Source organism: Schistocerca americana, chromosome 5, assembly GCF_021461395.2.
Source record: "Schistocerca americana isolate TAMUIC-IGC-003095 chromosome 5, iqSchAmer2.1, whole genome shotgun sequence".
NCBI lineage: Eukaryota > Metazoa > Arthropoda > Insecta > Orthoptera > Acrididae > Schistocerca > Schistocerca americana.
Window position 1 is genome coordinate 482342395 of NC_060123.1, and position 15351 is coordinate 482357745.

A 15351-nucleotide genomic window follows, 5' to 3' on the forward strand; every position below is an offset into this window, starting at 1 on the left:
GTACGTCGACAAACATGTCCACAGTGCGAAATGTCACGCAACAGTGTTTGAGAATTGTCTTATGTCATTCATTTCAAACGGGAGCCAAAGGTTCTGTGATTTTGTTGGAAAAGCGTATCTATAGACAATAAATGTCTCTCAACTCTCTCCATACAAAATCGCTCTATCGTCTGTAAACACTGGCTAGATACACGAAAGAATTTGTATACTATACTAGTGTGTTCAAGGCCTTAGCGTCCTCCAATGAAGTTAGCGTCCTCTGGTTGGAAATTGCATAGAGACTGAATTTAACAAAGCAGAATTTGAAAAGCTATTATATAGAATCCAGGCGCCATTTTTTTCTGCGATAATTAATTTTATTTAAACATATTGCTGCTTTTTTAAAATGATAAATACGCAGAGATAATAAAGGCGCCCATAGGTGGCGCACAAATGTACATCTGTGCTCCGAGATGAAGCATGTTTGAAAGTATGAAAATGGCGAGATGTTATGTTTATAATGAACCTTGTATGTTTAATATTTGAGTTTTGTGTAAACGCCTGTTAATTGGTGTTGTGAAACCTGGAATATACCTGTTTCATTTTGGGCATGTTCTTCTTAAACTGTGAGAACCTGACCAAGACGGCGTCATAATGTTCGATGCTTTTAGAAGGGCATTTCTCTATTTCTTTGGTAGAGGAGAGGAGCTAGTAAACAGAGCGACGAAAAGGTGAGTTATAACTTTGCATCATTTGCACTTTAACAGGTATATTTATATGGTGGACGTCAGTCGTATCTCGTCACGATTTTAGTGTAATGTCGCATTTGTTTGCAGACCAGTACGGGGAATGCTACAACGCGGAGATAGTTTGATCTCATTTACCTATTTTTGTTCACATATATGATGTCTCGGAAGGTTTCATTAACAGAAGCGTTAAAGTTTTGGAAAACACCTCTTAGGTATGAACCCATAGGCTACTAGTTTGAGGATTGGGAGACATTACTTTTTCGATGTATTTTAATGGTTCCGTAAGGAGTGTTATCCATATTTTATCCATTGTCGATGGTGCTGGTTGCCTTGAGAATAAAGTACTGTTATTTGTTGCATTGCTGTCTTCACCATAATTCCATTGGTATTCCACCAACAAAAACATGGTTGAAATTGTTCTATTGTGTATGACTCCAATGTAAGTGACAGTGTTGAACGTTGTTCTGTATTGTTTCAGTTGAACTTTTATATCTGTGGCCTTTAGTTAACAAACAACATAAATACAAACTGTTGCCCTTTTTAATAGTAATTGGTGGTCTACCACTATTCAAAACCACAATGAAGGTCTAATGATTTGTAGAGAAGTTGTCCTGTCTCATTTACTTTGAACTGTTGTAAGTATCACAGTAAAAAAAATACATGCATAATATTCTTAGTTGGAGAAAAAATTATGTGTGGGTTTTAGTATAACTGATGAATATTGACAGTTTGCAAAATTTATGTGAAATCTACCAGTTTGTGCTCACTGTCTCAACACTGTTTTGTGACAGATACTTTCGTGTGATAACAATATCTTTTGTGTATTAGTATTAGGAATACGTAGGCAGAGGCTTCCCCGTCAGTAGCTGAGTAGAGGGTCGATAAACTTTTGTGTTCATTGTTCAATTTTTTGTACTCGCATTCAAAGAATGCTACTGAAACTTACCCATATTGGGATGCAATTTAGTTCCACGATGGTGGATTTCTTTCTTGCAGTTTGGAACTCAACTAAAATAAATGTTTCTGGCATGATTTGTTCCACAGCTGGTTCTGAACCTGTAACTTCTTGGGAATTGGATGTCAACAGGACATCAGAATATGATTCCTCATCACTCATCTCAGAATCTGTGTAGATTAGTGAATATATGTTGGGTGAAAGTGGGAAAACCTCCACTTTCTCTAAACCTGATTTTAGGAAAGTTCTACCACATAATAGGTTACAGGTATTGTAACCGTTGAAGTAATGCTTGCTGCGAATATCTTTTATTTTTTTAACAGCTTTCCAGCGGCCATCCAGAAGGTCTCTGTTTTCATCAATATGACCTTTTGTCAGAAGAAGAAAGTTTATTCCAGAAACAGATGATTTGGCACAGTCTAAAAACTCCTGTGCATTGCTGATGCTGACTTTTCTTTGCTTAACTTTATTCCAAACAGCCCTTTTTGTTACAGCTCCAATGCCATCCACTGCTCCTTTCCCATGTGATGTTGCAAAGAAAAACCATTCTCCAGACACTCCAAAGTCTTGCATCATGTAGCAGAGGTTAGAAATGGTGAATTTGTTCTTAAATTGACCTGCGCAACCATCAGAGAAAATTCGTATCGAGGTCAAATTGGGAAGCTCTTGTTTCAGCTTACTTATTATACTCTTCAAACATGCATAAACTGAGTACTTGTCGTGGCACAGTTCATCGCTCACAATTGCAAATGACTGTAGCCCTTTTTTCATCCAAACACAAATAGTGACCACTGTAATCTGTGTATGACTCCAGTGGGCACTTTGTATCTCATCTTGTGCTAGTGCTACATAGTTTTCTGCAAAATCTATTTGCAATACCACTTCATCATCACTAACTGATGCTTTCACAGTCTTGAAAGCTCCAGATTGCGTCCTTTGACAAAGAAGTGCTCTTTGAATGTTTTTAGTTGAGACTGAAGTTCAGAGAGAGCTTCACAAAGTGTTCCACTGGTAGTAGTCTGTTTAGGGTGACACTCATGTTCGGTCCATTTTCTCCAAGATATTCTGTCACACAAATCAAACTTTCCATCTATTAATGTGTGTAAATTCATGATGCATTTCTTGCATTGACTTGTCATGCATATTTCACTTTCTACATCACAGCAAACAAGATTCATAAGGTGAGTGTGAGTAGCAGGGAAACTAGCTATTTCATTGTGAATGGCTTCAATGATGAAGTTGAAGTTAGCATGATATCTGCACACACACGTACATTGTGAGGCATTTGAGACGTTAGAACAACATTTTTAGGCCGCAACTCATAGAATTTTGAAATCTTGATATCAATATCTGGATTGTCTTGCTTAAAAAGAAAAAATGCTTCCTTAACTGTCATATTCATGTGACGTTTCTGCAAGCTAACTCTTTTCCCAGTTTCATGGTCTACAATAGACTTTACATCCTTTATGCCAGATGTCTGCCTGCTGATTTCATCATTTGTGAAAAAATTTTGTATTTTGAGCAGATTATCACCTGTACGTTTTCGAGATGTCTTCTTCAGTACTGGGAAAATCTGCTGTACTACCTTTTTAGGTAAGCTTTCACTTACAAGCTTTTTTAATACTGCTGATTTTTTTGAGGGGCTTGAAGGAAGCAACTTCTTTACCCGAGAAACAGCTTTGCCAAGGGACTGAGGACATTTATATGATCCTAACTGGGAAATACAGGTCTCAGACTGATCCTCAATTAATACGGATTTTAGTTTAAGTCTGTACTTCCTTTTTCTTTCAGCTTCCCTCTTTCGATATTCCAATAAAGATTTTTCACTGGAGGATACCTTCATCTTCATATTTTCCTTTCTTCTTTTATCCCGCTCTCTTTCTTTTTCTTTATGGGCATTGTACTTGCTGGTATCTTTCTTCAGTTTTTCTCGAAGTTTTCTCATACGCTCTGCTGATGTTGTTTTCCCCATTTTCTGAATAAACAGTAAGTTTTTATTTAGTGTAAACCATCAAAGCACTTGTTATATCAACCAATTTAACTTAACAATAACAAGAAGTGTTAAATGGTTTAGATTTGAGTAACATCCAAAAATCTGTCACGGGTGGGACACAATTTCTTTTAACATTTATAGATGATCATTTACAACTTAGAAGGTGCCTTATGGTTCATTGGATGTTTTTATTTGTTTTTCTTACTTCTAACCTAAAATATATAGAATTACTATAATTGCTGAGTTAGAAGGTAAACTTTTTCATGTTTTTTGTCACGGGGTGGGACACTAAATACATAGTAACTTTTGTGAATTAGCTGCATACTTAATAACTTACCTTTCTTTAAAAACTGAAGTTTGTCAGGAAGATAAGATTCTGCTCTTGAAATTAAACAATTAAAACATCAACAATTGCTGCAACCCAAATTTAAACAGCTGCCAACACAAAAAGCAAACCTTTTGTTTCCCATCCTCATCTGTAGAATCGCCAACTTTGTTTAACTATATTTCCTCAGCTAATTATGTAATTTTTATAATTTTTTCAGGACAGTAAAATTCAACTTTTGTAGATTCGAAAAACTATAACATTGTTAAATTTGGCATTTTTTCAAAAAATAAGCCTCAGGCTCAGTTTGGCATGGAATGACCCTATGGCGACAGTGATCTGTAATATAGCTTGCAGTCTAAGGTAGGTTAGGTGATTTGTGAGCTGGTAAAGCCAATGAATGTGAGTGCAAAATAAAGGTTGTGGTAACTGGTTATCTGTAGCATAGCCTGATGTGTATATTCACTCCATATTTAATCAACTTTTGGTTATAGTAACTAAAACTGCAAGGCTAATTCCGGAAACATGTATTATTGAACGATCTTGGTGCGTGTAATGTACATTTATCATACATAATATACGAAAAACAGAATTAGGGTCCAATATGTTAATTTTCCCTGTATTTGATTCATAAATATTGAAAATTCGCATATGATTTGTAGTGGGACATAAAATTTTCGATTCATTAGTCTACTTCATATGTGAATATTGTTGGATGTGCATCTTGGAGATTGCATATGATATGGTTAATGCTGCTTTTCATGTTGTATATCAACAATTTAACAAAAACCTCTAGGTGTACATTTGTACAGTGTACTTACTAGGTTAGGTTCTTCGGAGAGCCAACTGCAAATCTGCAGCCACCTTTGCCCGTCAGTGCATTGATGAGGTTCTGGGAGATGTGTCTGACACAATTGCCAATGCTGCTGGAATTGTTGTTTCCCTCTCCACAGGTGCCCCTCCGCCACTAACCAGTGCCACGGTTGATAAACATGGAACAGCCACTTAGGATGATAGGAGGGTACTGCAACATCTCGAGCGACATCCTTCTGAGACAACCCTCCTCAGTTTTAAGAGGCTTTGCACTAAGGCTTGCTATCTAATTAAACACATTAAGAAGGTACGGTGGAGCCCCTCCACATGCGCACCAACTTGCTGACCATCTCAACAGATCTACTATCACCCTGTATTTTTTAGTTACTAATAGAGGACTTCATTGGATGTGGGGCTGTGATTTTATCCATCCTTCTGGATAGGATTATCCACTAACACAGTTGCATTGAGTAGGTAGATGGTGAACGAAAAATGAACAAAGGATAGCGGTTTCAAGGGTAGAGGGGGATAAAATGCGAAGGCAAGTGCCAAGGGGAAAAAACCTCTGCGATAGTCCGGACTGCTTAGTAAGAGCAGTAGTGGATTTCTTTCTGCCCATATCAGATCATGCAAGGGTAGGTTTCGTTTGTAGTTTGTGGGTATCATGCAAGCAGATACTGTGTCATAGCCACCTGCTCATCATAAAGTGGTCAGTCCGATTCTGTACTGCAGCAGTGTGTTGCTGCAAGAGCTGTGTGAGCCCCCTGCTGTGCTGCATCGGTGGTGACTGGATGTGGAGGAAGGCCCAGGTCATTCATTGTTATCTTGTAGACATGCCATGTAGCCAAGTGCCCGGAGCTGTACAGTCACATAATGGCAGGGTTCTTCTTCGGTGTGTCTGCTGCTCTGCGTTACTCCACCGGCTGCTTCGTGAGGGAGTAGCGGCAGGTGCCATCTCTTCTTCTGTGGTGTATGCACAGAGGTTGTGTGTGAGCTGCACATTTAATTGCTGCAGCTGGTGGAAGGCCTCCTCCTCCTCCGTAGACAAGGCAGCCTTTAGAGCTGCTCTCTACACTTTTGTGGTGACTGAAGGCCACTGTCGCTTTCTATGCTGCGGCCGTCAGCATGACCTTGTGGCACCTGCTGTGTCAGCACCAATGGCTGGTCCGCCACACCAGTCTCACTAGCGCAGTATTCCGACCGCCTGTGGGCAGTGGTAGCTGCCTTCTCGCCTCTCAGTTCCATTGTCATATGGTGGCGCTTATGGCATCGATGTCACTTCTTCTTCATTTGCAGCTTGTCTTCAACACAGCCCTCACCAGCGAAGGCCAGGCAGCTATGCCAGTTCTCCACATGTGGCCCACCGCAGTGAGTACAAGTTGGCGCCTCGTCTCATTTCTGTTGCAGGTGCGAGTGTCGTGCATGCCAGTGCACTTGACGCCCTGCAGTAAGTTGTGGTAGTACTTGTCCACATGCCCCTCAGCTTGGCACCTAAAGCACTGGGGCTCATCATCCATGATAAGGGGGAGAGCTTTGGCAGTCACAGGAAAGCCGAAGAGCTTCCTTAGCCCGAAGAAGTCACCACCATCTGCTGCAGTTTGCAGTATGATGATCATCTTATTCTGCCAGTTGTGCAGCTTTACAGTTGTGCCCCAGAATCTGGCACGTAACAGCTCCTCTTCAACCGTCTCTTGGTGCATATCCAAGGCAGTCCCCTGAGGAGAGCCTGGGATAGCTTCTCACGCTGTTTTGGCATCGTCATTTTCTTCACAGTAGGTGGATCAATGATGTAGGTGGCTAACCCGCCCATGAGTGCACGGAGGTTGACCGTGCTCTTTGCCTGCAGCTACATGTCGTCGCCTGAGTCGATAGAGTCTACATGAACTTCGTCTGTGCTGCAGTTAGCCATAACATCACACAGCTCTGTCCACAACCCTCTGCTGCACTGAACATGCAGAGAGGGGACAACCGCATGAGGCTCTCGTGCTTCTGTTCCGCATATATTGTGGGTTGTTCTGTCAGAAGCGTCTTCTCACACCCAAACCTCCAGATGTCAAGACACTCAGATTGGTACCAAACATTGTGAGTGGTGACTATGAAGATCGCTGGTAGGCGAACTGGTAGTGTGTTAAATAGTTGTATTGAAGTTCCTGAGTTCAAAACCCACTGATGGCGATTTTTTTTATGTGTAAAATTGTGATATCAGAGAAAAATTTTTTGACGTATAGAACGACATTTTAGAGTTTGTAGCAATGTTCTTTTGGCCATCTGCTTTTGCCGTTGGTTGAAAGCAGCAAACCCATAGAGTATATTTGTATAGATAGGTGTGGTGTTATCTATGCAAATGTACACTATAGGTTTGCTACTTTCAACTAATGGAGTGAAAGCAGACTGTGAAAAGGAAATTGCTACAAACTCCGAAATGTTTTACGTGCCACAAAAATGTTCTCCCATACTACAGTTTCACACGTAAACTGTTAAAAAAGTTGACATCAGGGGTTTCGATCTGTGAACCTTTAGAATGACAATTTGACGCTCTAACAGCTCATCTACTGGATATCTTCCCATTCATAACTTACAGATAGGCTTTCCTTACACTCCGTAGTTCTGGTGTTACTTTCAGTTACCATTTACAAATGTTCTTTCGACAACAGCACACAGCAGAAACTAAATTGGTGTTTTGGTTGATACTCTGTCTACACACAAAATTTGGTATCAATCTGACATCTAGAGGTTTGGGTGTCACCATCTACTTTCTTCTTCTGGCTGTTTCTACGCATGCTGTGGCATGAGAACAGGACAGTTTTGCTGTGTTGCAATACTGACACATGACAATTCACTTTTTGTCATGCCACAGCTTGAGCACAGCATCACAGCTCATCTTCTGGCCAAGCTCGGATATTGCACAGTACCAGTGATGTGCACACTTCCCGTGCTTGGGCACAACCTTCTCTTGAGCGCAACCATGTGAGCCTTTTCCTTCGTGGTGGTATTTGTGCCAGTGCATCGGTTCTTGCTCAACATCTTGCAGTCCACTTTGTGGCGGCACCAGCATCCTGTTCGTGCATGCCAACCTTTCAGATGCATAAACGACTAGAAGTAGAAGACATACAGCTCAATATTCTTTACTCCACCCTCCCTAAATCATGCAGACTTATGTAATGAACCTGTCACTGGTTGGGGTCCGCATCAGGCTCTTGATTCATCACTCGATATGACCTCATGCCCTGATTTGACACAAAAACAGATCATCCAACATCTGAATGTTAGTCAAAGATTTCGTCTACTCAGAGTTCATCTACTCCGGGTCTTCAGCCATATTTCCTAGAAAATATTTTCCCTTTGCAATGGCAAGGTAGTATCATTGTTCCACTTTTTAAACTTGACAAATGTACATCCATTTACAGCCACCACACACTAGCTTCACCAACATGCTCTGGAAACTGCATGAAAGGATGGTAGCCCAATGATTATACTGGATCCTTGAATTGCAGGGCCTTTTGATCACCCATCAGTGTGTGTTTTGGGAGGGACGATCCACAACTGGTCATGTGGTTAGCTTGGAACAGGAAGTAGACGGCTTTTTCTAAACACCTGCACCTCATTGCAGTCGTTTTTGATGTACGTAAGTCAGACAACACTTCTTGGCGCCATCACATTACTTATTCTCCATGACTGGGGCTTTCAAGGCTTCTTAGTGACTTCGTCAGTTTTTATTCCGCTATTTTTTTGGGTTTGCATTGGTACATCACTCAACTCCCCATAGGTCCACGAGAGTGGTGTTCTGCAAGGCTCTGCGCTGTGTTATGCTCTTCATTGCCATCAGTGGGCCATTGACTTCCATCAAATTGTTGGTCACCACTGCACTGTTTCTCAGTGACTTTTATGTTTGGTATAGCTCCCAATCTGTAACCAGAGCTGGATGCCAGCTCCAAGGCGCCATCTGTAAGGCCTCGCTTGGATCCTTTTGCACGGCTTCCAAGCTTAGTGCTGTCTTCTTTCTTGCCCATTCCTCTTTGACTAGACTATGGTTTTCAGATTTATGGCTGAGTAACACAACCTACTTTAAAATTATTGGATCCAGTCCGTCATCGTGAAGTAAGATTGGCCACTGGCACCTTCTGGACAAGATCCAGTACATCATCATGAAGTGACACTGGCCACTGAGGCCTTCTGGACAAGTCATAGGCAGTCTCCTTGCTGAAGTGGGGGTTTTCCCTCTTCAATTCCAACAAAGTCTAGCTCACTTTAGCATTCTCGATTCAACAGTTTCCTGATAATCAAACTTACCGTTCTTTTTGTGTATGAGGGGCATGACCAATTACCACTTGCCCTCAGGTGGGATCATCAGAATGTGCTTCTTGTGTTTATTTTCCTGCACTCCAGGCCACAAATTAGCACTGACTTATTTCAAGGACCTGAAGTTTGTTGCCCACATGACCTTTTGGTATCAGCTTCTTTCAGTTCTTCAGGAGCAGCAGGTTACTATTATCATGTACAATGGTGGCTCTAAAATCATGGACAGGCCAGGATATGCCTTTATATTTCTTGTGCCCAGGAACAACTTTCGTTGCCATTAATGTACAGTGTTTCTGTGGTGGAGTTGATAACCCTTAACAGAGTCCTACATTTTATGAAACAGATGTCTCTCAATTACATGTTAATTTGTGGTGAATCAATGAGCAGCCTCCAGGCTATTGACTTGTGTTACTCTTGTCGTTCTTTGATGCTCCTGACTTTCTGTCTGATTTTTGGTGTACTGCCTGCTCAATTGTCTCTCTCTGGGTCCCAAGTCACATAGATATCCCAAGGAATGAACTAGCTTACTTTTGGCTAGAGAAGCAATTGTTTGCTGAACATTCACTTTGATGATCCGAAGCGTAGTTTTGTAGTTGCGAATAAGACCTCTCCTCACGTGGAAATGGAGCATTGTCTGGTGGGCTATTGCCCCTCAAGTAAACACCACACTGTCAAGGAGACTACTGCTGTGTTGTGCCCTAGCTTCTGTTCATCCCAGGAGGAATATGACTTTGTGTCCACATTGATAATAACAGATTAACCTTAGTTTTATTTTATGCAACAGACTTCCTGCACATTATGGTTGCATAGCCTTGTACATAATAGATCACATCCTAGTGGAGTGCTCCTTTCTTCTGGCTGTCCATATTAGGCATGATCTTCCAGATTCTTCACCTGTAATATTGATAGACAACTCACAGTCAGTTGGAAATACACTGAAGAGCCAAAGAAAGTGGTACACCTGCTTAATATCGTTTAGAGCCCCTGGGAGCGTGCAGAAGTGCTGCAGTACTACGTGGCACGGATTTTACTAATGTCTGAAGTAATGCTGGAGGGAATTGGCAGCATGAATCCTGCAGGGCTGCGCATAAATCTGTAAGAGTGCGAGGGGGTGGAGATCTCTTCTGAACAGCATGTTGTAAGGCTTCCCAGATATGCTCAATAATGTTCATGTCTGGGGAGTTTGGTGGGCAGCGGAAGTGTTCAAACTCAGAACAGTGTTCCTGGAGCCATTCTGTAGCAATTGTGGACGTGTGGGATGTCGCATTGTCCTTCTGGAATTGCCCAAGTCCTTCGGAATGCACAATGGACATGAATGGATGCAGGTGATCAGACAGGATGCTTACGTACATGTCACCTGTCAGAGTCATGTCTAGATGCATCAGGGGTCCCATATCACTCCAACTGCCCATGCCCCACAGAACCTCCACCATCTTGAACAGTCCCCTGTGGACATACAGGGTCCAAGGATTTATGAGGTTGTCCCCATACCCTTACACGTCCGTCCGCTCGCTTCAATTTGAAATGAGACTTGTCCGACCAGGAAACATGTTTCTAATCATCAACAGTTCAATGTCAGTGTTGACGGGCCCAGGCGAGGCATAAAGCTTTGTGTTGTGCAGTCGTCAAGGGTACACAAGTGGGTCTTTGGCCCCGAAAGCCCATATCGATGATGTTTCATTGAATGGTTCACACGGTGGCACTTGTTGATGGCCCAGCATTCAATTCTGCAGCAATTTGTGGAAGAGTTGCTCTTCTGTCATGTTGAACGATTCTCTTCAGTCTTCATTAGTCCCACTCGTGCAGGATATTTTTCTGGCCACAGTGAAGCTGGAGATTTCCTGATAATCGTGGTACACTTGTGAAATGGTCGTATAATAAAATCCTTTCTCAGCGAATTTTTCCTGGCTCGATACATATAGAATGAAGGGACTGATGATCTCGCAGTGTGGACTCTTTAAACTCCAACAACCAACCAACATTTTTTGTGTTAGGAGGATCCACTCCCCCATAACAGAGGCCCAGGACTGGAGCCGTGCGCAGTTCGCACAGTGTCTATGCTCAGAACTCTGACTTGACCCAATATTGCCTCCTGTCAGGGGTGTTTGTACTTGCTCCATGGTTGTACCATGTTGTTGGATTTGTCTCAACCTTTCCTTTTGACTGAAAGACTCTGTTGGCCCAACAGAGTTTTGATGCCTGCTGCTGGCCATCATCGATGCATTTCTGGTTTCGGAAGTTCTGTACATTGATGGTACTATGGTCCATGGATGAACCAGTTTTGCCTCCACACGTGCAAGTTGCAGTGAACTACACTCCCCACCAAACAGATGCAGTGTATCCACTGCAGAATTGGTGGTCTTAATGATCAGTCTTGCACTGACGAGCATTCTTAATCAGCCATGTGTCCCAGAATAGTCTTCAGGCTATCAACCAGTGCTGTGCTAAATACCCATTGGTTCTACATCTACATTTATACTCCGCAAGCCATCCAGTGGTGTGTGATGGAGGGCACTTTGCGTGCCACTGTCGTTACCTCCCTTTCCTGTTCCACTCGTGTATGGTTCGTGGGAAGAACGACTGCTGGAAAGCCTCCATGCGCACTCGAATCTCTCTTATTTTACATTCGCGATCTCCTCGGTAGGTATAAGTAGGGGGAAGCAATATATTCGATACCTCATCCAGAAACGCACCCTCTTGAAACCCGGACAGCAAGCTACACCGCGATGCAGAGTGCCTCTCTTGAAGAGTCTGCCACTTGAGTTTGCTAAACATCTCCATAACACTATCACGCTTACCAAATAACCCTGTGACGAAACGCGCCGCTCTTCTTTGAACCTTCTCTCTCTCTGTCAACCCGACCTGGTACGGATCCCACACTGATGAGCAATACTCAAGAATAGGTTGAACGAGTGTTTTGTAAACCACCTCCTTTGTTGATGGACTACATTTTCTAAGGACTGTCCCAATGAATCTCAACCTGGCACCCGCCTTACCAACAATTAATTTTATATGATCATTCCACTTCAAATTGTTCTGCAAGCATACTCCCAGATATTTTACAGAAGTAACTGCTACCAGTGTTTGTTCCACTATCATATAATCGTACAATAAAGGACCCTTCTTTCTATGTATTCGCAGTACATTACATTTGTCTGTGTTAAGGGTCAGTTGTTACTCCCTGCACCAAGTGCCTATCCGCTGCAGATCTTCCTTCATTTCGCTGCAATTTTCTAATGTTGCAACTTCTCTGTATACTACAGCATCATCCCCACTTCACCGCTACCTTGGAGATGCTGTGTCTCATCGCTTGTGTGCCGACTATAATACCAAATTCGGACTCACGTAAATCTTGATAAACTGCCAGTAACTGATCTAACAACTGTGCCAGACACTTTTTGTCTTCTATAGGCTTTGATCACTTTGGGGCCATATTCTGCCTGTTTACATGTCTCAGCATTTGAATATGCATGCCTATACCAGTTTCTTTGGCACTTTCTCCGTCAAAGTAGTATTTATTCCCAGAAATAACATTTTACACTTTCAAGGCGAACACAGGGTAGCTGGTGTTTTGGGTGTCTCCTGCTGCCTGCTCATTCTGGGGAAGCCGCATGGAACTTCTGACACTATCTACTAGCTCATTTATATATATTGTGAAAAGCAATGGTCCAATAACACTCCCCTGTGGTATGCCAGAGGTTACTTTAACGTCTGTAGATGTCTCTCCATTGAGAACAACATGCTGTGTTCTGTTTGCTAAAAACTCTTCAATCCAGCCACACAGTTAGTCTGATATTCCGTAGGCTCTTACCTTGTTTATCAGGCGACAGTGCGGAATTGTATTGAATGCCTTCCAGAAGTCAAGTAAAATGGCATCTACCTGGGAGCCTGTATCTAATATTTTCTGGGTCTCATGAACAAATAAAGCGAGTTGGGTCTCACACGATCACTGTTTCCGGAATCCATTTTGATTCCTAGAGAGTAGATTCTGGGTTTCCAGAAATGACACGATACGCAAGCAAAAAACATGCTCTAAAATTCTACAACAGATTGATGTCAGAGATATAGGCCTATAGTTTTGCGCATCTGGTCGACGACCCTTCTTGAAAACTGGGACTATCTGTGCTCTTTTCCAATCATTTGGAACCTTCCATTCCTGTGGAGACTTGCGGTACACGGCTGCTAGAAGGGTGGCAAGTTCTTTTTCGTACTCTGTGTAGAATTGAATTGGTATCCCGTCAGGTCCAGTGGTTGTGACTATCCGGAATTTTCTGTCTGGTCTTCAGTAGACTGTACAGTTGGTGATCTTAGTCTGGACCCTAGGCCATGTTGGGATCCCAAGGAACAAATATGCTGAAAGCTGGCCAAATTGGTTACAAGGATGCTGACATTGGAACTGGAGCTTCGGTTGATTCTTTGCTGTCAATTGTTGGATATTAGGGGCACGGATTGGTGTGCACTGGGTTCTGAGAACAAACTGTGAGCAATAAAGGGGACAATGACCATGTTGTAGTCTTCCCTTCGTGCCTCTCACAGGGATGTAATATTCTGTCGACTTCATGTTGGCCACACTTGGCTGCCACATGACCATATTCTGTGATGGGGAGGGCCAAGCCACAGTCAATGTAGTGGCTGTTTGATGGTGGCCCACATCCTGAAAACCTACACTTACACTATCTCTTACTTCCTCTGACTTTGTCAGATGGTCCTTTTGGTGAAGACCCTGCATGGACTAGGTTCACAATTTTGGCCTTGATTTCTAGTTCCACTCCTGGCGCTGTCTTCACTTTCCATTAATGATTTTATGGTCCCCATTGTTGGGTTTGACCTGTACCATCTTTTTCCAAATTTTACAGAAGTGCTTGTTGTGCACGGAATGTGGCCCACTGTGGTATATGCTCAGCCTCTGTGACCTTTCAACATTTCAACCTTCCTTCCGGTTGTTGTAGTATGCCTGAAATCCAGCATGGTAATCATCCCATTGTGGGTGGGTCATCAATAACCTGCACGATGGTGGCTTCATGAGTATGCAGGGATTGCACTGCAGTTGGTGCCTGCACTGCACACTCCCCATGTGTGCCATGGAGTATGTGCCTGTCATGCATGGGGCACAGGGACTCCTGGCAACAAATTACTGGCCAGTTAGCCATAGCTGTTGCTGGGTGGCATCCATGGGGAGAGCCCGTTTGGAGTGAGTGATGCCCTGACAGATAGTTCGCACATGAAGTGATTAAAATTTCTCTTGCTGGTGGTCATGTGGTACAAGCAGACTCTTCTTATGGAAAGGCCTCGTACAATGCAACAAAGTACAATCCCAACACGTTCCCTTCCCTTGCTAGACTCTTGATATGGAAAGGCCTCGTACAATGCAACAAGGTACAATCTCAACATGTTCCCTTTCCTTGTTACACCATGGGTGGAATGCAGGACTAGATTACGAGGAGCAAAATCCTTCCCCCAATTCCTGGTCCATACTAGGACCGACAGGACACCTTTTTTGCCACAAAGCCTGTATTTTTTTGTGGAAAACATTGAGGACAAATACGGTGAAGCTAAGATGAAGACTGGTTCCCTCCTGATGAAAACTTCATCCCCTGCCCAGCCACAGGTGCTGCTCTTTTGTGAAAAGTTGGGTAACATCCTGGTGACTGTCACACCACACAAGAGTCTCAGTATGGTCCAGAGCGTCATCTTTTACTGTGATCTTCTGCAATCTGACAATGAGATGCAGGCCAAGTTGAGGTGACAGGATGTGCAATTCGTCTGTCGTGTCCGTAGGGGACCAAGGGAAAATGGAGTTGCTACCGGAGTCTCCGTCTTGGCTTTTGAGAGTGATATGTTGCCTGAGAAGGTTAAGATGAGGTCTACTGGTGTGATGTAAAACCCTGTGTTCCTCCTCCTATGAGATGCTTCAGGCATATGAAGTTCAGACATATGTCTTCCTGTTGAACTGCTACCACTGCGTGCAGAGATTGTGGACGTCCATTGCATGTGATTGTTCCTTGCGCACAAGCCCCTGCCTGTGTAAACTGCTGCGAGCCTCACTCCCCTTGTTCACCAGATTGCTCCGTTTTTAAACGTGAGAAGAAAATCCAGGTGTAGGACCCTGGTCAAGTTCACATATCAAGAGTCCAGAAAAAAGAATGAGTGTCTTAATCCCGGACAAATGACACAATCTTACACTGTAGCTGCAATGTCGTTGCCTTTTCTGCCGATTGTACCTTGCTCTCTTGTGCCT

At 42.9% G+C, this 15351-nt stretch overlaps 1 protein-coding gene across 3 annotated transcripts in view; it reads left to right on the top strand.

Moving 5' to 3' along the window:
• The first annotated feature begins 404 nt into the window (after window positions 1-404).
• The window catches only part of LOC124615798 (sentrin-specific protease 1-like), a 155553-nt gene continuing 140606 nt past the window's right edge, over window positions 405-15351 (top strand). The window contains exons 1-2 of one of the 3 annotated variants that reach the window (XM_047143930.1): window positions 405-710; window positions 816-940. In XM_047143930.1, the coding sequence (XP_046999886.1) occupies window positions 882-940 (59 nt within the window). In that variant the 5' untranslated portion in view covers window positions 405-710; window positions 816-881. The remainder of the gene's footprint in view (window positions 711-815; window positions 941-15351) is intronic. The other 2 variants (XM_047143928.1, XM_047143929.1) reach the window with 2 other exon arrangements.